The 25,867-nt window shown below is 48.2% G+C and overlaps 1 protein-coding gene across 1 annotated transcript in view; it reads left to right on the top strand.

Annotated features, from left to right (window-relative positions):
* Nucleotides 1-25,867, top strand: part of LOC8030150 (disintegrin and metalloproteinase domain-containing protein 10) — a 194,690-nt gene that overhangs the window by 36,458 nt on the left and 132,365 nt on the right. The window contains exons 4-5 of the mRNA XM_042292594.1: nt 10,697-10,701; nt 13,938-14,102. Of these exons, the coding sequence (XP_042148528.1) occupies nt 10,697-10,701; nt 13,938-14,102 (170 nt within the window). The remainder of the gene's footprint in view (nt 1-10,696; nt 10,702-13,937; nt 14,103-25,867) is intronic.

Below are 25,867 nucleotides of genomic sequence, written 5' to 3'. Positions count from 1 at the left end.
ACGCGCGCGACCTGCTCGAAAAACGAAACCGAAAGACGATGAGTCGGGAGGGCGAAAGCTTTCACCCGTCTGCCTGGAGAAGGAGAAAAAAGTTTCGTTCCTCCCCTTTTCTCGTGTCCGCTTGGGGGCGCGTCGGTAGAAGGGAGGAAGGCGCGCCGATGCCACTTTTTTCCTCCATTTTTTCTTAGAGTGTACTTTATCTAAAACTAAACTTATCGGTCTGCGGCTACAAACATTTTCGTTGACGTTGCTTAGATGATGTAACCATTCAGGCCTCGCATTAAAAGGTGTTGCGAACTATTCGGTTGTTCTAGTTAATTGTGCTAAAAAGCGGTTGGATGGAAAGTATGACAACTACAGCATACAAGGGACGATTGAGGTCTTTATCCTGCGTTTATGTATCGAAACATCGGTATCCTTGGTGTTATATTGCGATCAGCTGGTCGCCGATCGTCCTGTTTTTACGCATAATGTAAACAAGCCCCGGAACCGCCAATCTCATTTCAATGCGCTTGTGCACCTCTACAAGCCTCGTTTTGGCTCTTGTGCAAAGCTTTATTGTAAGAGCAATAGTCTCATCGGTCGTTCGAGTTGTATGTGCCACGGTGATATCTGCTGTTTGTGATCTGCTGACAAACAAGTCTGTATTAAAGGCGAGAAGGAGAACGAAGGTAAAGCTTTTTTAACTGTTTTCTGTTTACAGAACAAGGCAAAGCTTCTAAAACAAGAGCAACCTGCTGATATTTGAGTGTGCTCAAGAATGAATGGTAAAAGGTGATTATGCTAAATGATAGATGTACGCAGTTGATTTTCTGTTTGCCTCTGCATTGTAAATTGGAATATATGTATCAGCAAAAATACACGTGTCCTTTTGAAAATGTCTTTTAAAAGGGCAAAAATAGGTTTTCATACACAACCGAAGAGTTCGCAACACCATTTAATGCGAGGCCTGAACGTTTACATCATCTAAGCAACGTCAACGAAAATGTTTGTAGCCGCAGATCGATAAATTTAGGTTTAGATAAGTAGGCGTCATAGTTTCAGCCTCAAACACCCAACATCGTTGATATGTACCTTTCTTGATGACAACTGCACCAACGTGAGAGAGCCCACGTCGTCGAACACTTGCACACATATGGTGACTATGGTATGGCAAGATTTCTTGCTTGAAGTGAAGATCATCCCGCTACGACTGGCTACGACCACCCACCGCAGCGATGCAGGCGTCGAAGGGGCGCAACGCAGTCAGTCGCCGTCACCCGACGCTGCTCGTTTGGCATTCACGGCTTTCCGCCCAGGTGTTTCGTTTGTACTTGGCACCGAGTGTTATTTTCTGTGCTTGTGTGTGCCCAGTGGCTGGATATAAGCCTCAAGAGCAGTTCTTCAGGCTCAGTAGCGTTCGCCGAAGAACTTCTGAAAAAAATGCCACCCAGGAAAAAAAGCACGAAGACGCAACGCACCAGCTTGGCGGACTATGCACTGGGCGCGGAAATCGGGCCCTGCGGATTTTACACCAAATGCAAACTATGCAAAGAAAACAAAAACATTTTTAGGCTCAAATTGCCTTCTGCGGACTATACGCCTGGACACTGGTGCCTGTTATGCATTGTATATTCACTGTTGTTTGTTGTGGCTTGAGACTGCCTTCCTGTAATGATGCAGAGGGGTCCACTGAACTTTGAAGTAAAGATATTTAAGCACATCTAGATGCAATGTCCCTTGAAGCCAGATGGTCAGGGAAACGATGTGCCACGACCTAATTTGCCAACAGCACACCAATGGTCAAGATCAAAGCTCACCAAGTCAATGGGCAGTTCTCCACCACAATATTTATTGCCGTTTAATCACCCATTTGGTCCATTAAACATCTTGAAACTGTAGCCTCTAGCACATCCACTCTGGATCTCCAAAGCTTATGCTGTAGATATGCATCACATGAGCATGTTTCTTATCAAGCTTAAACGTAAAACGCTAGGTATGGAACAAAATTCCCATATCATCACATTTTTAGCAAATTGAATGGTCCTAACTGTCACACTGTTAGCTTTGGAAGTAAACCAATTCACAATATAACCAGTGGCATACATCGTGCCAAGCATTAGTACCGCATGTGGCACAAAAATGTCCTTACTAGGGAAGCAAACTTAATCGATCGTGTTGATTAAAGCACTTAAGTACGGGAGAAATTATCAATCAAAGAAGGTCACTCGAAAGGGAAGTTTTCTCGCTGAACGAATATGACTTTTTATAGGGTGTTCCGCAATATAAGGCCGAAGACATTCACTCCGTGATCGGCACAGAAGCATTTGCTTAGCAGGCGGTCGTGCGTGCTAAAAACAACAACAAAACAAAGGTGGATTAGAAACGCGATAGATTCGCCTTTGCATGGAGTACTTACACTCAAAATCGTGCCAACATAAAGCGACTATGGCCCACCTGGCTACTGCAATCTTAAAATTTATCCGTGTAATCGTCGCACCCGTGCACCAACCGAAAGCGTTGCTGCAAGCCCCTCCGCCGTCAACTTTTAGTCGCTGTTGAGTCTGAAGAACTGCTCTATGAGGCCCATATCCAGCCACTGAGCACATACACAAGCACAGGAAGCAATACTCGGTTCTAAGTACAAGCGAAGAACCCGGGGCGGAAAGCCCTGAATGCCAAACGACCTGCGTCGGGCGACGGCGACTGAGTGCGTAGTACACAGGTTGCGCTCCTTCTACGCCTGCATCGGTGCGGCGGGTGGTCGTAGCTAGTCGTAGCAGATTGTGTCAGCTCTGTTGCTCGTACCGAAACACTAGAGCCGCGTAATATTCTTGCCGCCGAAATTTATAAGCCTACGTTCGTGGCCACCACATTTACACAAAGCCAACGCCCAGCGAACCTATCCCCCTCGTTCTCTTTCGGCGACCGGCCGCCAGGGCGGTGACACCGTCGCTGAAACTCCTCAATAATTTCCCAGCGGTTTTTTTAGCGTCATTATCTAGGTACTCTGGCTGCGTCTTGTCATATAAAAAGGGAAACACTCGCACGGTTTCAAAGAACCACTCCGTTGCGAAAGGCATCGGGGGGAGATAGGGGTAACGGACGACACGAAGCACGTCCTTCGGAGCGTGAAAGACGCGCTAAGGACCGGTTTGAGCGTTGCCATGGCATCGTGACGTCACTATCTACGCCACCTCCTATTGGCTCCTCTCTTCTGCTGCTAGCGGCGGCGAGCTCAGAACCGCGCAAGGTGCGCTTGGCTCTGCAGCGCCGTACGTCGCGCCGTTGAAGCCGAAAGCTGGTTGTGGTCGGCAACCGGCAGCGCGGACCGTCGCGCCGCAAGCCTCCGCGACGCCCAATGTGGTCGTGCCTTTACTCTTCGCGTGGGAGGCAAACACGATAACCGTTAGGCCACGGCCGCGCTGCTTACTTGGCCAGCTGCGCGCGCGGCATTACTCCCCCCATTTAGAAAGTGCATCGTGCCGATGCACCACAAAACAAGACAAAGCAAATAAAAAGAACGGGAAACTAAAGAGTCATTTAGAACACATAAAATCCATCGTCCTATCGAGCGTATTACGACTGCAGGCGCACGACGTGGACGACTTCAGATCGTGGTGGGCGGCATGATGATGTCTTGTTCCGTCGGGCATCACCTCGGAGGTCAGCTCGCCGAGGCGACGAAGTACCTTGTATGGTCCAAAGTACCGTTTCAGCAGTTTCTCACCGAGGCCTGTTGGGACCGAGCGGTTGTCCGGGGAATCTGGGTACGGCAGGGAACCGAGCCAGGGCAGGAACTCATGTGGAGGCCGGAATCGCGAAGGACCAGGGAGCAGGAAGGGTGTCTCTTATATTATATAACTCTTTATATATACATATGAACAGGCTACATCAACTCAAGAACACTTGAGAACACTGTTGAGAACACTAGAGAACACACTGTAGCAGCCGCTGTCTGCTACTTTTATAACGTCACTTTTCCCCACATCCCTAGTAGGGAATCCCTATCGTTCATTGTTCGTAACGTCCAGGCACGGCATCTCCCTCTCCCTCGCACTGCCACACACACGGAAGGGCCAGACATCCTTGGCCGCGGTGTCGCCGGTCAATCTCGGCGGACAATGGTGCCGTCGAAGTCGAGGAAGGCGAAAGACATCCATAATTTCAGGCGTCCTGGCTTTCGTGTGTTGGGGGATAATCCCATGGGCGATCTAAGCTGGGGAAATTGAGTAAAGCCCCCTCCCTTGTCGAGGACGTCCCAAGGCTGTCGTGTCGCCGTGCGTCGAGGTCAGGCAGGATAAGCAAGGGGAGGGGTGGGACGGCAAAGTCGGCTAGATTACACTGGCGTGGGTCAACCCGATGATCCCTCGGAGAAGGTCAAGTCGTCCCCACTAACCAAGGTGCGTTGGCGATTCAAAGGCGCCTCTCGCTCTGTCTCCGGGCGCAGCTGACCGTAGCCACCTGGCGACGATACTCCAGGACGTTCACCCGTGCCGGTCGGTATGAAATGGCAAGGTCGTCTCCTGGGGCCTTTCGCAACAGGCCGCGGAGACGGATGGGCGTCCACACCCACACCCTGTCTCCGGGCTGGAAGTGGATGTCCCTGCGATGAAGGTTGTGGCGGTTCGCGTCGACGCGTTGCTGGTCTTAATTGGATCAGCAGTCGGGCCAGCTTACGGACTTCTTCGGCCCGTTGAGCAACCACCTGGGCGTCGTCGCTCTCATTGTCAGATGGCTCATGGGGCAGCATGGCGTCCAGCATGGTCGTTACCTTCCGACCATGTACCAGCTGGAAAGATGTGAATCCAGGGATCTCTTGAACCGCCGTATTGTAGGCGAACGTGACGTAGAGACGTACGTCGACATACATAGAGATCATGTCTGCAATCGTCTTGTTGAGTCGCTCCGTCAGCCCGTTGGTCTACGGGTGGTACGCAGTGGTACGACGATGGCTGGTGTGACTGAGCGGGAGGATTTCTTGGGCCATCTGCGCCTGAACAATGATCCGCGATCCGTAATCAATTCAGGAGCGTTGTGCCGGAGGACGATGGACTCGATGAAAAACTTGCCGACTTCAACAGAAGTCCCTGTAGGAAGGGCTTTCGTTTCGGCGTACCGCGTGAGATAATCTGTGGCAACGATTATCCAGCGGTGTCCCGACGTTGACGGCGGAAAAGGGCCTAGTAGGTCCATTCTGATCTGCTGGAACGGTGCGGTCGGGCGAGCAATCGGCCGCAGGAGACCTGCCGGCTTCGTCGGCAGTTTCTAATGTCGCTGGCACTCGTGGCGCGATCGGGTGTACCGATGGATAGTTTTGGGGAGCTTGGGCCAGTAATACTTTTCACGAATACGGACCAATGTTCGGCTGTAACCGAGGTGTTGAAATATATACAAAAATAAAAAACTGGAAAAGAAAAAAAAAACAAAAAAAAACCTACCAAGAACCCGCCGGAAGTGTTGTATCTTTTCATATTTAGAGGCTCAAAACTTCGACAAAAGTTTTACTCCTACCAAAATGTGTACAGGCTAAAAAAAACAGATTCCAAAAAGGTTAAGCGATAAAAAAAAAATAATAAAAACGTTTTTTTTTGTTTTTTTTTTTTAGGTACGGTGTTGAACTTGAACAATATTTACGGTCTTCCCCCATGAGATAGTTTATTCCTCAACGTGAAAAATAATAAATACATTATTGTGTATTCTACAGAGGGCAATGAATATGTACTATCAGTTGTGTTAATTTAAATGTGATACGTCGAATAATCTAGAAAAAAATCAAGTTTAGGGCATAATTGGCCGTAAATTCATGCTTGGACATTTCTTCAATACTCATCGTGAATAGCAATAATCATATCTTAAGACGACACTTACCTAGGCTATACATTCTTAGAAAGTTTAACATCTCTCACATAAATAGCTTCGGCTCTAACGGGCTTCAAATATGGCACAAACGACAATCGTCAAAAACCCGTCGTCCTTCCTGGCACATTCGGGAATTTATTTTTTTTAAACTAAATATGCCTGAGCATTGAAATAAACGGCATTGTCTTTCGCAAGGAATACAGCCACCGCATTTTAAAAAAATACAAACGTACTTTACTGCCTGAATCCAAATGAAACCGCCCGCCGGTCTTTCGAAGGTCGACTAACTTCGAACTTTTGCCCTAAAAGTCGAAGTTCGTCGACCTTTTGAATTTTCAGAAATCGAAATTTAAACAATTTTCAAAATTTTCTTAATAAATAAGTTCGAAAGTTCGAAAATGATCGAAGCTCTTAGCGTAGAAAGTTAAAAAACGTCGAACCTTTTAGTGAAAGAATTTCGAAAGCTCAAGAATCATAAATTTTTTAGTCTATCAAAGTGCGAAAGTTCGACAGGCATCGAATTTAGCAGTGTAATAAGTTTGAATATTTGAGAAGGATCGAATTTTTTGGCGTTATATGGTCGAAGGTTCGAAAAAAAATTGCATTTCTGAACGTGCAAAGTTCGAAATTTTGAAAATCATCGCACTTCCTAGTTTAAAAAGTTCGAGAATCGGAATTTCGTCGAATTTTTCGATATAGAAAGTTCGGAAATTCGAAAACTTTCGAACCTTTCGAACCGCTTGATTCGATCATCGGAACTTCGGTTTGAAAACGTTCGCGGCATTTCTAATTGTGCTAGCCTGTGTATAAAAATAACTTCTGCATCTTCAGTCAGTGACAGGTTGAGAACCCCAGTTGATGCTCTGCCTCGAGCGGGAGCTTGCTGCCTTTGATAACACAAAATTCGTCACTCACGAAGATATGCCAGGCGGAAAGCAACGAGTGCGTGCTGGGGACAGATCTTCTAATGGGCCCTTAGCCTGTCACCGACTATAAGTGATAGCAGTATACTTCGTTTCACATTAATTCCAGACTCAGCCGATGCCACGAGCTGATGGGACCAATCAGCTCGATCAGAAGACAGCATCAAAAGCTCATCGTCATGGTGTTCGCCATGTTTCTGTACGTTCTCTGTCATTGCTGAACTAATCATATATAAAAAAGAGCCTCAATGATTTGCACTTTTAACACTGCTCGATTGGTCCCATAGCTCATAGCGTCGACAGTGTCTAGATTTAAGCTTAAACGAAGTATAGTACACTTATCTGTGCTTCATATAAGCAGCGTGAATGCTCCCATTTGCCTGCCATGTCAACACAAAAAAAAATTAAAAGATAAAAACAAAATATTCCAATTCAAAGTTTGATCCTTCAGGCTAACAAAAAGGGCACGTCACGTTTATAAAAACTTCGATGTAGAAGTCTGAGTTATCAGTTTGCAGCTCCGAGAGAGAGAAAGAGAGAGAGAGAGAAATAAAGAAAGAAAGAAAGAAAGGGAAAGAAGGAGGGAACTAAAATGATAACCATTATTTTATCAAGACGGCCAGAGTCAGGATATCACTGCACTGGCTGCGCTTCTTGCCGTTACCAGAATATTGAACGTGCCCTGAACGAACAACGCCTTCCCAACATCAGAGCATTCCTGTCTTGCTCAACCTTTGGTCTTTAAACATTTCTTTCCGGAAAAGTTTCCGAAGTTATACGGAGTGTTTCAAATCATGAACATTAATTTCAACCAACAATGCGGTCATGGCTACGTGGTTATCGACGAGTATCCCTGTCCCGGCCGCCAGCACGGTTTTCACGACAGCATGAACGGCTGCCCCAACCATGGATTCGGCAATACCTATGTGGTCATCGACGAGTACCATGATTCCAACCATGCCGGCTTCTACAACCGTCGGTATAACAACCGTCAGTGGCACCCGCAGTTCAACGCCCGTAGGCCGCCGCTTCTTTCATCTCCGCGGAACCGGGGAGGACCTCCCGGCCCTCGTTGGCGAGGCAACGAAAGGCGGCCGTTCTTCCTCCGTCGCAACTGCAGAAGGCCACCCTTCGTCTTTTGGACACCTCAAGTAAGATCGCCACTGGCGCAGCAGCCTTTCCTACAGGGGCCACAGGCGCAGAGCCAGATACGGCCAGAATCGACGCGTTCACCGCCACGGACGCTAAAGAATGTGTCTCTGGAGTCATCATCGCAAACGTCGCAGCAGGCGGCAGCTACAGAACCGCGTGTGATGGTGACTGAACCGACAGAAGGAACGTTAGCAACCGACCAACGACAGCTGTCATCGAAGGAACCAACGCAGTTTGCAAAAGATAGGTCGTTGCCAACTTTAATGACGGAACCACAGCAGACGTCATGGAAGGCGCCGCCACAGACATCGAAGAAGGCACAGCTGCAAACGTCGACAAAGATTCCGCCACAGACGTCAAGAAAGACACCACCAAAGATGTCAACAAAGACGCCTCCAGAGACTTTAACGAAAACGCCGCCAAGTATGTCGACAAAGACGCCACCACAGACGTCAACAAAGACGCCACCAAAGATGTCAACACAGACGCCGCCACGAACGCCACCGAAGACGCCGGCACAAACGTCAACGAAGACGCCGGCACAAACGTCAACGAAGACGCCGGCACAAACGTCAACGAAGACGCCGGCACAAACGTCAACGAAGGCACTGCCACAAACATCATGGAAGACACGAGAGCAGATTTCATTTAAGGCACCAGAACAGACTTCAACGAAGGCACCAGAACAGACTTCAACTAAGGCACCAGAACCGACTTCAACTAAGGCACCAGAACCGACTTCAACTAAGGCATCAGAGCAGACTTCAACTGAGGCCCTAGAGAAGGTTTCAACAAAGACACCACAACAGATTTCAGCGAAAGCACCACAGCAAATTTCAGCTAAGGCACCACTGCAGACATCAACAAAGATCCCGACGCATGTGTCAACGAAGAGCTCACCGCTAACAACGAAAGAGACGGTGCCGCAGAAGACAGACGTGCCTACAAAAACATCGAAAATGACGATGCAAAAAACTGAAGTTTTGCCGCAGACATCAACAGGAGTACCGCTTGTGACGCCAGCAAAGAAAGAGCAGCAGATTGCAATGCGTATGTCGCTGAAGGAAACTAGCACGTCGCAGGTAAAGGTATCACTCCAAGCAACAGAGCCAACACCAACGGCAGCATTACAAGGGATGACAATGTCGTCGTCATTCCAGACGCCAGCAAAGGTACCACAGTATGCTGCACCGATGCTGTTGCAGAAGCCAACAAAGATGACGCAGCAAGGGATGCCAATAAACGCAACACAGCAAGGTATAGCCAAAATAATTCAGAAGTCGGCAGCAGAGGTGCTTGAACATCGGACCTCATTGAATGTGTCACTGCAGTCAACATGGCTGGCAGGTGCAAAGACCCCAGTACAGGCAACAAAGACGGGGCTGTCTACTGCAGTAATGACCTCCCAGCTCTCGCCAAGCAAACAGCCAACAACAAATACGCCGCAGCGGCCGACAACAAACGCAGGGCAGTCTACAGCAGAGCCGACGCCGGAAGACTCAAGTGAGACGTCAATGAATCAGGCATCATTGGAAGTACAACAGAAGACACCAGTAAGGGCGTCGTTAGAGGTGTTGAGAACGACGTCGGTGCAGCAACATTTTGCCCAACAGCTTTGTTCTTCTGAAGAACGACTAGCGTCACAAGAGCTGTCTTCTCGGGGCCTCAAACGTAAGTTTAGCTCGGTAGTGGCAGACGCAAAGTTAGATGAAACTTCTGCCAAAACACCTGTCGTTGCCAGGATTGTATCTATGATGCACTGGACTCCCTGTGCGACGGGTGGATATGAATCGCCTATAATTTGCGACACACCGATGAAAGGGGAAGGTTTTTCTTCGACTGGAACAAGAACAGAAATTCCCCCCGTACCCATCGGTGCCGTGAAAGAAGGTGTTGTCAATTGTTTCGCCGACAGTGGGGACAACTCATTCGCTACAATTTACAGCAAAACTCTTTCAGCTCACAACGAAGGTGGAGCAAGCCCATCTATTGCAACGACCAAACCAGCAAGCGAAGTACTTCAGCGGGCAGTTTCCACAGCTCGAGTGAGTGTCGACCGGGTTCGGAGCCCAGACGGCAACATCGAGGTGAGCCATCAAAGAAGTCACCCCTTCCGGGCGTATTCAAGCAGCCTAGATTATCTTGATTGGTCCCGAGCCTTTGACAGAGAAATTACTTCGTCGACCAAGGCGGGTGCTTCAACAGCCGCTCAAATTGCATCCGCTACAGCATGCGATGCCGTGGGATACGTGAAAGACAACGGGGAGGAAGATTCACTTCCAGACGAACCCGCCACGGGGGAAAGTGACCAGGAAACTGCGTCCGTGGCATCAACAGTCATCGTGCTAAGTGATTATGATGATGATGACTTGCTCATTGTGTCTGAAAATAATTCCAAACCGAGAGATCGCGTAAACAAGATGAAAACTTCAATGTGCAGTAAAGAACAACGAAAGGACCAGGCAAATAGATCCATACGGGGCAAGCAAACAAAAAAAGACAGGAGGGTCGAGCTAGATGCGCCGTCGTGTCACCTTGTCACCGACGCTGTCATAGGAAACGTGCTGTTTGAGCTGAACACATACACGGCCTGCTGCGTGTTGGACATGTGCGAGGACTCGGAAGCCAAACAAAAGGTGCTACAGCTTTACACCGAAGGAAAGCAGGCCATCGGCAAGACAGCCTACGATCTTGAAATCCAGCGGACGGTTGCAAAAGCGGTTGAAAACAAGCGAATCTCGTGGAAAGGCGCTTCTGGGACGCTGAGGAAGTTGGCTAAGATCCAGTGGTCTGTGCCGTCCGTGCAAACCGACGCTCTGCCAATAAAATTCTATCTTCAGAAAATGCAAGATGAACTCATCAAGGCGGCCACCACTGGCTCTTAGAAATAACCACTTTCATAACCCTCCTTTCCGTTTCGATTAAAGAGTTATCTTTAGTCAATAGTATCGCCATTCAAAGTTCTTACAATTCAACTAACGTCTACTTATTTCGCTCTTCAGCCTCTCCTCTGGTTATACCATCCCCTCTTTCTTCGCATCAATTGCAAAAAAAAAAGGCTCAACTTTTTGACATTATTCATTTTGTACCGTGTTTTTTTTTCGACAGATAGCAAATAAAATGAATGATAAAAAATGCCTCCTTTTTTAGAGAAATTCTTTCGGTTAGAATGTAAGCGTAAACGTCCACAAAATATACAAGTAAAGAACAAAAAGACTGGTGAAGAAGCGATTTGTTTTTAGGGTCCTTCCAGCGTGCTGGTATGAGATGCCATTCATTGTATTTACTTTGTTTCACTTGTGTTGAACTGCAGCCAACGCTAAGATCTGATGGAGACACTCAATCAGCGCGCTAAAAGTGCATCTTCACTGCGCTCGTTGTCTATGCGCGTTTGTCGTCACCGGTTAAAGGAACCGCACACCTAGAAAAAAAGCGGGATCGTGGCGAACCCATAATGTGATCGGATTTGTCCGAGTTGAGAACCGTGATGATGATGATGACCTCATGATGCTGCTTAAATGGCTCCATTCGATTGTGGCCTCGGTTACTCTCCGACTTAAATGAAAGCGGAGTATACTTCGTTTCAGCTTCGGTCCGAGAGCGGTCGATGTTATGAGCCGAAGGGCCAATCAGAAACCGCAAAAAGCATAGCGTCATGGCGTGCTCTCTACGCTTGATAAGACTAGCCGGCGGAGGAGCACGCACAGAGAGACGGCGAATACCGGCTGGTCCTATCAACTGCAGAGGGCACGCCATGACGTTGTGCCTCTTTCGCTGTTTGATTGGCCCTTCTGCTCGTAACATCGGCCGCGCTCGGACCGAAGCTGAAACGAAGTGTAGAAAGTTTCTCGATAAGGAGGCTCTAAAAACGAGACTGAGTGGCCGGCTCCGACTGAATGGAAGGCTGCCAGAAGCAGACATTGTGTCAAAAGATGCCGCTAAAAAGATAAACCGGGAAGTTCAATCGCAATTAAATCCATCGGATAGGCATAAGCGCGGATAAATTCTGTTTAATGACCGTATCTCTTTTGATTGGAATTCAAAATTCTCAGGAACGGTTTAGAAGGCACGGACGTGAGTGGTTGCCACCTCTCGCGCGCGAGTACTCGCGCAAGTATAGCCATTTGCAGAGCTACGCTGCTGAAGTAGAGCCTTTGCGCATACTTTGCGTGACGAAATGCTGACGCGAAAGAGTGGAGCCACCCGGCTCTTTGTTTGCGCAAGGTTATGTTCATGCAATGAGTGATTTTACAAATACATGAGTCATCGATAGGGTTCTGCACAGTCGATCGAATGATGTATAATGTTAATCGGGAAGAAAAAAAACACGTTTATCAATGCGGCAGATTCATGCATGTACAGAGCGGTCCAATAGCACTGCATGGAACGCGTGGCCGGCACTCTGCGCAGCGCCTGCTGCAAGTGCTCGCGGAAGCTTGGCGCGGATTACTGATCTCTATATGACAATTGCTGGATTGCGCTTCACCGCTCCGAGAATGCGGCCACCGGTCGGCCATCTTGTGCCAACAGGAAGTTGACCGGTTAGAGTGTTGCAGAGGCTGACGGCAGCGTCCTGAAGACACGCTTTCTGCTGCTTCGCCGTCATTCGCCAAATAAATTTATCTAAAACTTTGTGCAAACTGTTTTAGTCTCCTTTGAAAAGACGTGAAATTTTTTCACAAACGCGCTGCAGCGCGGGAGAAAGGCACAACTCGTCGAACGACCTGATCTTGCGGCCTGACCTAGGATCGAACATGAATTGGCGCATCGAAGTGCCGCGCCTCTGCCTTCGCACGCTTGGATACCCATCAAGAATCGCCTCCATGTGGATGATTTTAAAGGTGTGTCGCGCGTCAAGGTGTAGGTGCCTCTGGAGCAGCGTTTTACTTTACTCTGAGGACCGCATTTGTAACTTGTGGCACTCGCAACCCAGAAACGAGTTTGATACCGTGCCGACAGAACAGAGGGGGGACAGCGTGGCGGCGGCGGCGATCATTCTTTACTTTTCAGAAATTTCTAAGAATCAATTCAGATAAAAGAACGGAAAATATTTTTCTCGTTTTCGGAGTTTTCGGGAGAAATTATCTCCCGAAAACTTCCGACACCCCTCATTTCATCGTTGAAAATCGGCGTTGAGTTTCGTAACACACAATTTCCTGCGTTGCTCTATCTGCGTTTCAACGTGACATGAGCAGTTGGCGCTCATTCGTGCAGATTTCGAACATTATTGGTAGTGCATAATCAACCACTGATCACTGCAGCTTGCCGTAACAGATGGGCGGTCCAGAACTCCGCCACCGATATGTATGCGGCACAGCCGTCTACACGCGGCACAACTCCCAAACTTCTCCGAAAAGTTAACACATCCGCACGGTGTCGAATCCTCATTGGTATCCAAGAATGCGATGGAAGGGTTGAAGCACTTCGGTGTGCCAATTGTCCCCCGATGAGGCGCCGAGACATACATTGGACAAGTTATGCCTTTTTTCTGCGGTGCTGAACTTCCGTGAAAATATCCACGTGTTCTCAAAGGCAACTACGACCGTTTACACAAGGTTAAAAACAAAAAAAGTCTTCTTCGATGATTGATGCCGTACTACCAGAAAACGTGTTTTCCCGCACGCTGCAGCCGAGCCTCTGAAACGCTCCACCCGGCAGACTTTCGGAGGGCCCAAGATGGCCGATACAGAACTTCCGGTGGCATCACTCGGTGGCATCCTGAGAAGACGCGAGGCGCCTCGAGCACTTCCGACTGCCTCCTGACTGTTTTAGTAGATCGTACGCCGTGAAAAGCGGGCCTCAGCGGACGCCTGCTCGCTTCTATGATTCCAAGTGACGGCACGAGCTCCCGTTAGCAAAGCGTAGCTCTAGAATACGGTCTACTAAGAGCCCCTGATGTTATGGCGTCGTCACACTCGGTAAGATCGGTCTATTTAAAATTAGATTCTCTCAAACCGAGTCCAAAGGTTTTTTTCCGCAACAAGTCGATCCGTTTGTGGCTTGCCGTTCGCAGAGAGGCAGGGCGGCATTTGCGGCAAGCATCAAACGGTTCACACCAGGGGTGGCCCCAGGAAAATGAGCCTCAACACGGGCATCATCACCTTCCAGAACCACGGCTCCCAAGTGTCGCCCAAGGTCAGCGAAATCACCCTTGCCCACGAGCTCGGACACAGCTTTGGCTCCCCGGTACGCAGAGGCGCGGCACGGCCGCCGCGCGCTGTTTACGCCGGAAAAAATCGCCCATGAGGAATACTGCTCTATAGATGAACCCAAAACCCACTGACGTCACGCCACTGCGGTGGTGCTGCTGTCGGTACTGCGCATGCGCAGATGCTTCGCCCCTCCAGACTTTGGTTTCTGCGCACGCGCAGTGCCCACATGTGGAGTGGGCAAAGCCAACACCTCCTAGACAGAAGGCCTCCGCATGGTCTCCTCTCTCTCTATGAAACATCATCAGAGTCGGATGGCTCCATAGGCGTAGACTTCGGGGGGCATCGGGGCTCGTGCCCCTCCCCCCCCCCCCCCCCCCCCCCTTCCCGGGCCAAGGCTATCATCCTTACTGAGACGCTGTTTACGCGCTATGTAATGAGCTTCTAGTAGTGGCATGTAAACAAAATAACGCCCACGTTGCCTTTATTGACAAAATATGTGGGAAATGAAATCCAAGCGTGGCTTTCGTTAGCTTCAATCTCCAGTTCTGGCGCAAAGGTAACGCGATGCACCTCCGCCCCCACCCACCCGCCCATGTTCGGTTGTGACGTTTTGTAACCCTTGAGCTAAGACTTTCATTAAAACCTTGTAATCAACGTTACCAAGCACTATTTGGCTGTAGTTCCTAATATAATTTAACTTTTGTTCGTCGTCGTTTTTGGGGATGAGCACAGTATGCGTGTTCAGAAAGGAGGGTGGCAACTTCTTTTTTTTTCATTCGCTTCCAATATTTCTGCGTAAAGATAACCAACTATGAAGTGTTTGTATTCTTTATAAAAATCTGCCATAACACCGTCAAGCCCCAGATATTTTTGGAATGCTAGCTTGCCAATCGCTTGGTCTATTTCCCCCACGCTTATCAGCTCTTCCAGCCATTTCCTTATCTCAGCGCTTACACGTGGCACCACTGATAGGTAATCTTCAAGCTGCGAGTCACCGCCATCTTCCTTCCACCCAAAAATACTGCTGTAATACGATTCCGAGTCAAGAGGTCCAACGCGTCAAAAGGTCCAACGAGTCAAGAGGTCCAATATTGGACCTCTTGACGCGTTGGACCTCCTGACGCGTTGGACCTCTTGACTCGGAATCGTATTACACCGTTGGACCTCTTGACTCGCCGTGGATCTCTTGACTCGTTGGACCTCTTGACGCGTTGGACCTCTTGACCCATGTTGGATCTCTTGACTCGTGCCTCAATGTGTCAAGAGGTCCAACGGGTCAAGAGGTCCAATATTCCCAAAGTTTTTTTTTTATTATTATGTTGGATTGTGTTGGACAAGTCACGGATTTTGACGACGGATTTTGCCGACGGCTTTTTCGCTGACTGAGCCAGGTAATGCTCACGCATTAAAAAAAGCAGACAACAGAGATGCTAACAATAAAGGCGGAGAAGAAAATGTTGAAGAGCAAAAAGTTGAGCTGTGAAGACTTCCACACGGCAGGGAGAATCTCACGAACACGGCTTTGATACATCGTTTCTGGCCGGTGATGTAATCAGTGTTCGTGCGTATGACCCGTGATTTGCTTGGTTTCTGAAGCGACAGATACGCGCGCGCTGGGCTGTGCTGTTCGCATGCTGGGCACTGGATTTGTAAACACCGGAAATCATTGTTGTTAAAAACTGTCAAGCTTATAGCAACATTCGTTTGCTGGGGACCTGTGTGCCTTCTCTCTTCTACCCCTAACCACAAGGTCGTAAATCTGCAACTCCCGTGTTGCTCTCCCCGCGAATATCGAGATTTGAGATGCATTTCTTTAGGAAGTGACTACTTCGACATCCGGGTTTGAAATAATTGTAAAATTATTTTGAACACATCTTTCGTCACACACAAAAGATATGTCCATAGTTATTTGCTATTTCGACGTCTACCATCACACTAACGCACTATTACGGCGTTTGACGTCAGGATAACGGAACGTTGTTCTTTTTTTTTTTATTTCTGTGACATCATTTTCAGAAGTTGTGATAATTGTTTAAATTTGTTCACGTCTCGTCCAAATAGCTTCCTTGATATTTTGAAGTGCTTGGTTTTTAAAGAACTTGAAGAGACTGTTTGCCCTGGCGTAGCATGGCATGTAAATTTAGTCATTTTTCCATTCGCGACCTTGGCCTAGCACTGGACACAGTAGAAATCTATCGGCTTCAGAGATCAACCTGCTTTCCTACACAAACAGTTCTTCAATCGACTTCAATCTTTATGACCCAATTTTCTAAAAATGGTCGAGCAAGTAACCCACCATCTTACAATTCCACCCGACTAACACATCGCGTGATTTGAACTAAAAGTAAATGATATCGACAAACAAGTGTTAGGTAATTCGTGTCAAGAATGCTTAATCATGAAACGTTCAGTTTCATGGTTTATTTCACAGCATTCTGAAAAATAAAGATCAATAAAGGAGTTACATATCGCTAGCATAAGTATTTGTGGCTGCTCCCTGCTTTTAAGTAAGCCAATGGCCCAAATTAACCCGCTATAGCTTGCACCGGTCATAACGTTTCAAGGAGACAATGCTGGCATTCATTAACAACACTATTGGACGCCAAATGGCATAATTTGGGCTCGTTTAAAGACACCCTCCAGTGACATTTGAGCTTCTTCCCATGTTGTGTTATTTACCTCTTTGGTGAATCGGTGAACTCAGTGAATAAAAACTAAAGCATAAAATAGTGGTGCATCATATTTTTAATAAAACATACGAAAACCCGAGACTGGACAAAATTACCCAAGGAAGTATTTGCGCTTACAAATACTGAGATACATGAAAGGGAAGGCTAAATGCGAGATGCTGAGGTACATTTGTATTTTGTATCTCGGGAATATGAGAGTCACTTCCGTAGAAATGGCATAAATAAGTCCTAGGACAGAGAGACTTGAACACAAATATGAAGTTCTACAAGTCCAAAATATGTCGCCAGGCACTATCCATTATTTAACACTGAAATACTTAGTTATACATTGTGGCAAATAGTATCTGTCTACTTGTCTCCAATGGCTATGTAGTACTTGTATTCTCCAAAATGATTCAAATAGGTCAAACAGTCAGTAACCGTCACAAGCAGTCCCATTAATAGCAATATCATTATAAACAGAGAAGATAAAAATAAGACTCGATGGACCTCTTGACGCGTTGGACCTCTTGACTCGATGGACCTCTTGACTCGATGGACCTCTTGACGCGTTGGACCTCTTGACACTAATTGGACCTTTTGACTCGTTGGACCTCTTGACGTGTTGGACCTCTTGACTCGAATTGGACCTTTTGACTCGTTGGACCTCTTGACTCGGCTGTCACGTGGCTATTGGACATCTTGACTCGTTGGACCTTTTGACTCGTTGGACCTCTTGACCATAAGCGCTGTAATACTCAGTGAACGCCTTTTCTATCTCCTGTGGACGACGGCACGGCCGGCAATCGTAATCTATTTCGGATTTTTTTTTTTGCTTTTTTAGTCTTAGCAGGTAATGCCTGTTTGGTAGGCTGTTCGCCATGAATGTATCTCTCAGCTCGAATTCGAACGAAGGCTCCTTTTTATTTCTCGGTTTCTAATTCTGCAATTTTACGTTTAACACACTTGATTTTATGTGTAAACTTTCCCGAATTTTCACATTCAAGTTTGCATGATCTATGATGATCTGCTATTATTAAGTTTTCCATGACCTTTTTCCAGTACTAAAGCGTGGTGGAGCGTTCTATCGAATTGAGTTTAAGTTCGTGTTTAAACCCTTCTCAATTTTCATTTGCTCTTTCGTTTATATTAGACATTTCACTAAACAATCTATAAATTGTGTCACGGAAAACTTCATTCTTAAGAAGGCTATTGTTAAACTTCACGAGATCCCAACGAAAAATAAGCTTTTCTTTTATCCCACCGAGATTTAAAGAAACCAACGCATGATCGGAAAAGAAAACTGGCAACACGTTATAGTTGTCATAACCGGTTAAGAGATCAATAAACATATATGCTCCATCAAGGTCAGCATGACTAGAGGATTGAAATTGAGTCTACTTTCACTTTATATTGCTTCTTTGGTAATTTGCGACATCTTCTACTGAAAGCTCCGCTGTCTTTTCTTTTAAAACGCTCGTGCTCCAATCGGTTTTTGGTGTTCCAGTGGAACGATCCCTCGAGTCGCCAATATAGTCAAAGTCCACTAAGAATGTACCTTCCCTTTCACAATATAAATACGAACAAACTTTGATAATCTTGTATACAGCGTTAACAAAGTTACAGTCACAAATAACAGATCTCCCGTCACTGTCTACAAGAACAGACTGAACTTGCATGTTTAAAGACTTTTGTAGAAACAAAATACGTCCCCCGGAAGTTCCTTTCGCGTGCGAAACATAAACATCAAGGTAATATAAGAAAGTCACCGACAGGTGAGCGGCCTCATCTTCACTTTCGACTTTCGCCTCCTGAATCGCGAGAACGTCAATGTCGTTGTCAATTAGAAGCCTGTTGACCTGATACTGTTTGCGGTGCGAAGCGAAGCCATGGCCGTTGGTCGCTACCTTCAGCTTATTGAGAAGGCCTGGCGTCCTCGCAAATCAGGGACTCACATGTTCTGTGGAAGCCCTCACCAGGAGGTGGCTCGGAAACCCGACAGCCGGCCGGCTTTTCCGGGCCGTTGGACACGGGTATGGTCTTCAAGGCGGGTCGAAGCGGCTCGGTTGTCTGCGGCCCCGGCTTCGCTGGCGGCACCGTTATATACGCCATCCCTAACTGTTGACGAATCGACGTCGTGCTCCCGTGGCCGTTTCATGGCCCGCGCGCTAGCGCCGGCAATATGTACGTCTTTGCCTTGATGCTCCTCCGGGGTCTTCGTCGATCCCTCGTTTTTCGTCGCAGCAGTCTCCATCGCCGTCGCCTCATCAGACTACTGAGTGGTCGAGGCGGCCGATGGAGCGCTCCGACGTAGTTCGACCGACTTCCGTCTTAAGCTCAGGCTCCAAGGTCGTCTTGATACCAGAAACCGCCTCCCTGACTACCTCGTCGGGATCAGCCTCATTCATGACATGCTCGGCGATAGCGGCGCCTGCTCCGGTACCCGTGGCAACTGCGTAGGTCTTCACGCATTGGTCAGCTTCATGGCCGAAACGGTAACAGCTTTGGCGTTTTGGCACTTTGCGTTCACGACGGATATGGCCAGTCTGTTGGCAACGTAATCAGAGCGGTGCCCTGCCCGGCGCCACAACTAATGCCAGCCCTCCACGATCTTCAGCTGATGCGGCAGGTCGTCTAAGCTGACTCTCGTCTTCAGCCGAATGGTGACAGTATACGCGTCATCGACCCGCAGCCCGTAACACCCTAACCCGCCACTTTTAAGTTCCCACCTCTATGACCTTGCCATAAGGCAAAAGTGCAACCCTCCCCTCAGAGTCGGGGGCGTGGAAAAGCATCACATGCAGCTTGATGCGGACGTCCCGGCTGCAAGGGTCAACGACGCGACAGCGCCTTCCTTTCACGACCAGGTCGCCCGCCCCGAGAGCTTGCCGCTTTTCCTTCGATGACTTGAAAGGCACAGCCCAGACGTAGTTCATCTGGCTCTACCGGACTGGCGCGCAACTGCTGCGCATGCGCATCGTGCGTGCGGCGAGATTATATTCTCGTCGCGCGCATCACGTCATCTGAGCGCTCGTCTGTCGTCTGCTACGCGCGTCGTCTGCTACGTGTATCGTCTGCTACGCCTGGCGTCTGCTACGCCTGTCGTCTGCTACGCCTGTCGTCTGCTACGCCTGTCGTCCGCTACGTGTGTCGTCTGCTACGTGTGTCGTCTGCCACGCCTGTCGTCTGCTACGCGCCTCGCCTGCTACGTGTGTTGTCTGCTACGGCTGTTGTCTACCATGCGCATGCTACTGGTGATAGCAAGAACTTTGGCATACCCGAAAGGTGGTGAACCCTAAAATGAAAGCTCCTCCAAGGTGCTCATCTGCTTTCCTGGTTTAGTTTCAGTATTTGTTAAAGCAAATAAACATTGTGACTTTTTTTCTTCTCGCGTCAGTCTGCGCCAGCTTCGCCGACCCCAGCTTCCTGTGAAGTCTAGAGCTATCTCGGGCGCGGTGATCATAAACTAATTGTCGGCTAGCGTGTCTGCATCATTAATTAACGTGGTCCTGACTTTGATAACTGCATTTATAGCTTGTGGTTCTTGTCTTCCCTATTGTTATTGCCTTTTGGCCTGTGACAGATGTGTGTTCGTGACTGTGGGGTGCAGACGTCTAAGATTTCTGCCTATAAGGTTTGCTGCAGCCAATTGCTGTAACGACGACGTTGTGTCAGTAGTGTCGGATAAGAAAAGTGCAAACTTTATTGATGAAGTAAAATTGAATGGCTGCTACCTGCAGTCAAAGAAACTGAAACAGGCTCAGTAACGGGTCATTTCCCGTTTAGCTCGACTACAGCTCGACTAAAGAAAAGTCAAAGAACTAAAACAAGCTCAGTAACGGGTCATATCCCCGTTTAGCTCGACTACAGCCGCCATCCTTGGCGGCAGCGAGTCGTAAAGACTTGACACGAAAGACGCGTCTCCTTTCAAACGTTCCCATTCTGCTTGGACTGCGTCCCACAGCTGGTCTTCTGTGGCGGAATAAATAGGTGTCCGCACCATGGCCGCCTTCATTCGGCCCCACACGTTCTCAATGATATTGAGGTCCGCGCCCTTCGGAACCCATGGCAACTCCTCTATGCCGCACTGCCGCGAGTGGTCCTTCACGGTGCGCGCAGTGTGGATGGGCGCGAGATCTTGATGAAAAAGAAAGTTCCCGTCGGGGAAGAGACCACTGCGAACGAAGGGTATAAGGACGGTGTCCACCACGTCGCAGTAACTGGTCGATGTCAGCCTCCCGACTATGGGGTGCAGAGGACCGAGGCCATGTTTTGTGATGGCACCCCAAACGTTCACGGACGTCCTGCCGCAGGAAGCAACGCGCTGCACGTAGGCGGGATCGTTCCTGCAGGAGCGCATCGACCCTAGTTGAGCGGTCTGATTTTTCAGCCAAGCTATCGAACTGTATACACAGAAATTACGCAGGTAAAGAGGAGAAAGGAACAAAGACTGTCACGACTACCCATATGAGCCAACGATAATAAAAAACAAATAAACAACGTAATTAGCTTTAACTAACAATGGATACATTGCGAATAACATAGCAGAAAATTCAACTGTTAAGGGACCCCAGCCTTTTATCAAACGGAATTGCAGTAAATCACGAGTGTGTAGCGAGAACCTAAACGAACGACGAAATATTTCCGCAACGAAAACAATTATCAAGATCTACGTATAACAGCTAGCATACTAAGCAGGCCTTACCGTGCGCCGCGGAGTCGCCACACACGCACGCATTCGTCTTGCCTGGTGGAGAACGTCGATTCGTCTGAAAAGACGGCCCAGCCCCAGTCATCCGCCGTCCACGACGTATGTCCCATCGCAAAGCAGAGCCTCGCTTCCTTGTTTGAAGGAGATAGCAAGGGCTTCTGCGCTGCCATGGCGCTATGCAGGCCGGCGCTTGCCAACCTCCGACGAATTGTCACGTCCGAAACGTCCAATTCCAGCTCCTCTCGGATTTCCCTGGCCGAAACAAAGGAGTCCTCGACGACAGCGGCAATAATGTAACGGTCCTAATCCTCGGTCGTCGCTCTTGGGGGAGTCCCTCGAGGTGCGTCCTGTATCCGGCCTACATAACGGAAAGCTTGAACGATCCTATTAACTGTCTTTAGAGGCCTTTTTACAAGGGCCCCGATGGCCCGCTGCGAGTGCCCTTTCTGGAAGAGCTCGATGATCAATCACCTGTCCGCCTCTGGAACTCTGACCATGACGAGGTGCAGCAATCGTTGCGAGAGCAATGCAAAGGCGCCTAAATTTATCAAGCACACCGCATGCGGGGGAGGGGGCCTCGAATATTTCTTTAATAAAATATAAGAAACAAAAAAGGTATGATACTGTATCATGCATCAAAATATTCGCATGCTTGTCGCATGCCCGTGGGCTGATAAGTTCATCTACACGCATTTTAACCCCTGCGCTTCCATGCGACATGCTTCACGTAGAAGACGACGCCCGTAGCAGAGGACGTGCGAGCTGCGGCTGAAACGCATTGCTCTGCCATCTGCCGGCGGGTCGCCTGGTTTCGAGATCACATGCACAAAACCGCGTGTGCGTCCTACTCTGCCTGCAAACATGTGCGTTTCTCGCTCTTCTGCGGCACAGCACCTAACTAGGAATCGGGCACGTGGTACCGCCTCGGAGATAGCGCTGGCGGCTGACGAGCGTCTGCTACACATTCCGAAACTCGAGATACCGCCTGGGGCATTGCGCCGCATTTCGCCGTGTCAGCGCACCTAGCTTTATAACCAGTTCAGCTTATCGCTCAGTTGAGCTGCCGTGACTTCTTGCTTTATAGGTGCCATGTCAGTAAGCGCTCTCTCCGAGGCGGTACCACGCGCCCGATTCCGCAGAAGAGCGGGAAAGCGCACATGTTGGAAGGCACAGTAGGGCGCGCATGCGATTTTCTGTGATCTCGAAACAGGCGACCCGCCAGCAGATGGCAGAGCAATGCGTTTCAGTCGCAGCTCGCGTGTCCTGGAGACTTTTGTCCCCGACTGTACGTCAGCATGCAGGAAAATGGTATTCAGCACCACAGAACCAGTCGAAGTTGAAGGCAGTATTATCTCGTAGTCTGATGTTGCAGCGTCATGGCTGTCAACGCGGCGCGCCGCTGTCGCCGCTCCGGAGGAGCTCATGATTCGCCGACCACTCACTTCGAGTGCCTGAAGCAGAATCGGCCACGCAAGACACGATTGCACGGCTTGTGAACGAGCAGGAGTTTACATGTTTCGCCGTCGCATTCCACTCTTAAAGGCGACACGTAAGCGTCTAACTGTATTTTTTTTATGAGGATCGGAAACGCTCTACGCCGCTGACTTTGAAATGTAAGCACTCTCTGGTTGGAAGGGCGAGTGAAACGGCCTCGTTTTCTGCACGCAGAGAAAGGACGTCCCAATTTTGCTTTTCAAGCGCAAAGCAAAATAGGGACGTGTTTAGCTTCTTCATTTCGGCTTAAGTCCAAACACAGCCGATGCTACAAGCGCGAGCATGTCGCCCTAAACTGTGCTTGAACTGCACGCGCGCGTGCTTGGCACGGACGCTGCCAACATATATAATGTGAAACGGAGTATAAGTTGGTAGTCACCCGCGTCCGCCATCGACGAGTATAGTAAAAGACATCTAAACGCCACCTCCAATTTGAAGTCATCCAGAAAAGCAAAGGTTGCATGCACTATTTTGCCATCTACGTCACTCACTCGAACAAGAATTTCTAAACAGCCCTCCCGAAGAGTTTTTATCCAAATGCAGGGTGTGTTATTTATGCTTGACCGATTTGGGGGGGGGGGGGGGGGGGGGGGGGGTTAAAAAAAATGAAACCTACACTTACGCAGTATGTTCAGGTGAGTTATACGGCCAGCGGGACATACTATAGGGGGCTAATCGTAACGATCAGCCGTCTAATTAGGAATAATTTGTTAATTTACCTTTTATTTAGTGAAAATAGACATAGTTTTAATTATAAACTTGCTAAGTATCATCGAGTACCACTAAACCTACTCTTTTAGGAAGATATGACTGGGGTAGCATTTTCCGGCGTTCTGAAAAAAAAACTCTCAATTTGGTCGCGTATCAAGGTTTCGGTTTCTCAATCGTAGCGCATCTCTGCGCTCGCGGTCCTGCTCCCCAGTGACTGAGACACGCAACACGCGTGCGCCCTACTTCCCTGCATTCTACGAGGGTGGCGAGGGGGTGGCTTCGCGCCGCGTTCATTCGAGGGCAGGACCGCTGGCGCGAAGATGCGCTCCGATAAAAAACCGAAACCTAAAAACGCGCCCCAATAAACGCTTTTCGTTTCTTTTTTTCTTCAGAGCGTTGTTCAATACAGCCCCTTATATGTTCCTAAAAAGAGTTGATTAAGTGGTTTTCAATGGTGCTTAGCAAGTTTCTAGTTGTAAACATTTCTGTATTTTCATTAATTAAAACGTTTATTAACAATTTATTTTTAATTAGCCGATTGAACGTTACTATGAGCCCCCTATACAATGTGCCCCTGGCAGCATAACTCAAATGCTCAAACCGCGTAAGTGTAGCTTTCACGGCTTTTTTTTTTAAACCAATCTGTAAAGCTTTGAAAAAAAAAAAAAAAAAAAAAAAAAAAACCACCCTGTATGTTGTCTTCAAGGTTTTTGGGTTTTTTTTTTAATATAAAGCGTAAGGGTTTTCTTCAATAGTATGAAACAACAAAAATATAGAAATGCTGGGGTCGTCAGTGGTCCTCAAAGACCAATCTAGCAGATACGTTAGACGGTAGCGGAACCCCGCCCCCCCCTCCCCCCAAAACACACACACAAACTTATAAAAAAGAGGCAAACACTGCAGAGCAGCTGGCTATTAAAGCACAAGAACATCCTTTCTAAAACGACAACAAAGAAAGAGACGGCCGAGAGAGCGGCGACGGCTGGTGAGCAAGGTGACGGTTCAAGCCCGAGGAGGACGACGCAGCCAGGGATCAAACAGACACTGAAAGCACCGCGGCGGGGCAGGCAGGAAAGCGGTCCGCGGACCAAGTCCCTCCGGCGGATTCAACACGGCACGGCGAGACGGGGCAGTGGTGCGTGCAGGGCTCCAAGAAGAGCAGGACAACAGTTCAACCACGCACCCCCTCAAAAGAACGTAGGGGAAAGGACTCAATGTGAGTGTGAAGCTCTACGCTTCCATCGCTGGTTCAGAAAAGTTTTTTTTTCCCTTTCGTAGCCTGGCAGCGAACTATCGAACGGTTGCGTGGCTTAGCAACTTGAAAGTGTGACAAAGCTATCTCACCCCATTCGCATAGGAATTCTTAATGTACGTGGTTTAAATTTATGCAAAACACAGTAGCAACTGCAGCGCCTAGTAAGCGAAAAAAAACTAGACATTACTTGCATACAAGAAACCAAAATGGAGAACGATAACGACATTGTATGAGTTCTGAGGTTTTTGTGCACAGATACGAGGTGTGTGTGCGCCACGCGGTAGGCTTCTCCGCGGGCTGTTTTTTTTATTTCTTTCAAGAACTGTGCAATTCCAAGAATTAAGTATAGTAACCGACAGTTAAGGGCGATTTATAATGTGTGCCTTAACCTTGCCTAACTTCGAGTAGCGGGTACTGTGTATGTATGCCCCAAATCGGGTCGATGAAAGAGTTCGTTTTTTCGCGAGATTGCAGACGTACGTACTTGCAATGTGATAAAGTCGTTGGCGCTCGCAGGAGACTTTAACTTCGTATGTAGTAGCGAAGATAGTACGGCGCCCAGACTGCACACAGATAGGAGCGTGAAAGGTTTGAAGAATATACTAAATGTGGGCAGCTTAGAAGATGTCACGCAACTCCTGGGTTCGAAAGGTAATTTTCGTTATACTCACTATCAGTCATCATCTCACGTTTGTTTGGACCGCATTTATGTGTCAGTTAAAGCTATCAGCGAGCCAGTATTTTTTTGTGACCACAGCTTAGTGACAGTTACTTTGGGAAGCACCACGCAACCTAGAAAGAAGTTTAATTGGGAACTGTGGGAATGTTAATGTTAAACTGCTCCAAGATGATATTTTAGTCGAGCGTGTGACACAGGACTTAGAATCATTATCAGCGAAGACACAGCTCAGCCTTTTAGAGCAATGGGAATACTTTAAACAAGAAGTTAAAGAGCTCGC

Source organism: Ixodes scapularis, unplaced genomic scaffold (assembly GCF_016920785.2).
Source record: "Ixodes scapularis isolate PalLabHiFi unplaced genomic scaffold, ASM1692078v2 PGA_scaffold0__279_contigs__length_252992795, whole genome shotgun sequence".
Taxonomy (NCBI): Eukaryota; Metazoa; Arthropoda; class Arachnida; order Ixodida; family Ixodidae; genus Ixodes; species Ixodes scapularis.
This window is presented reverse-complemented; position numbering and strand designations above follow the sequence as displayed.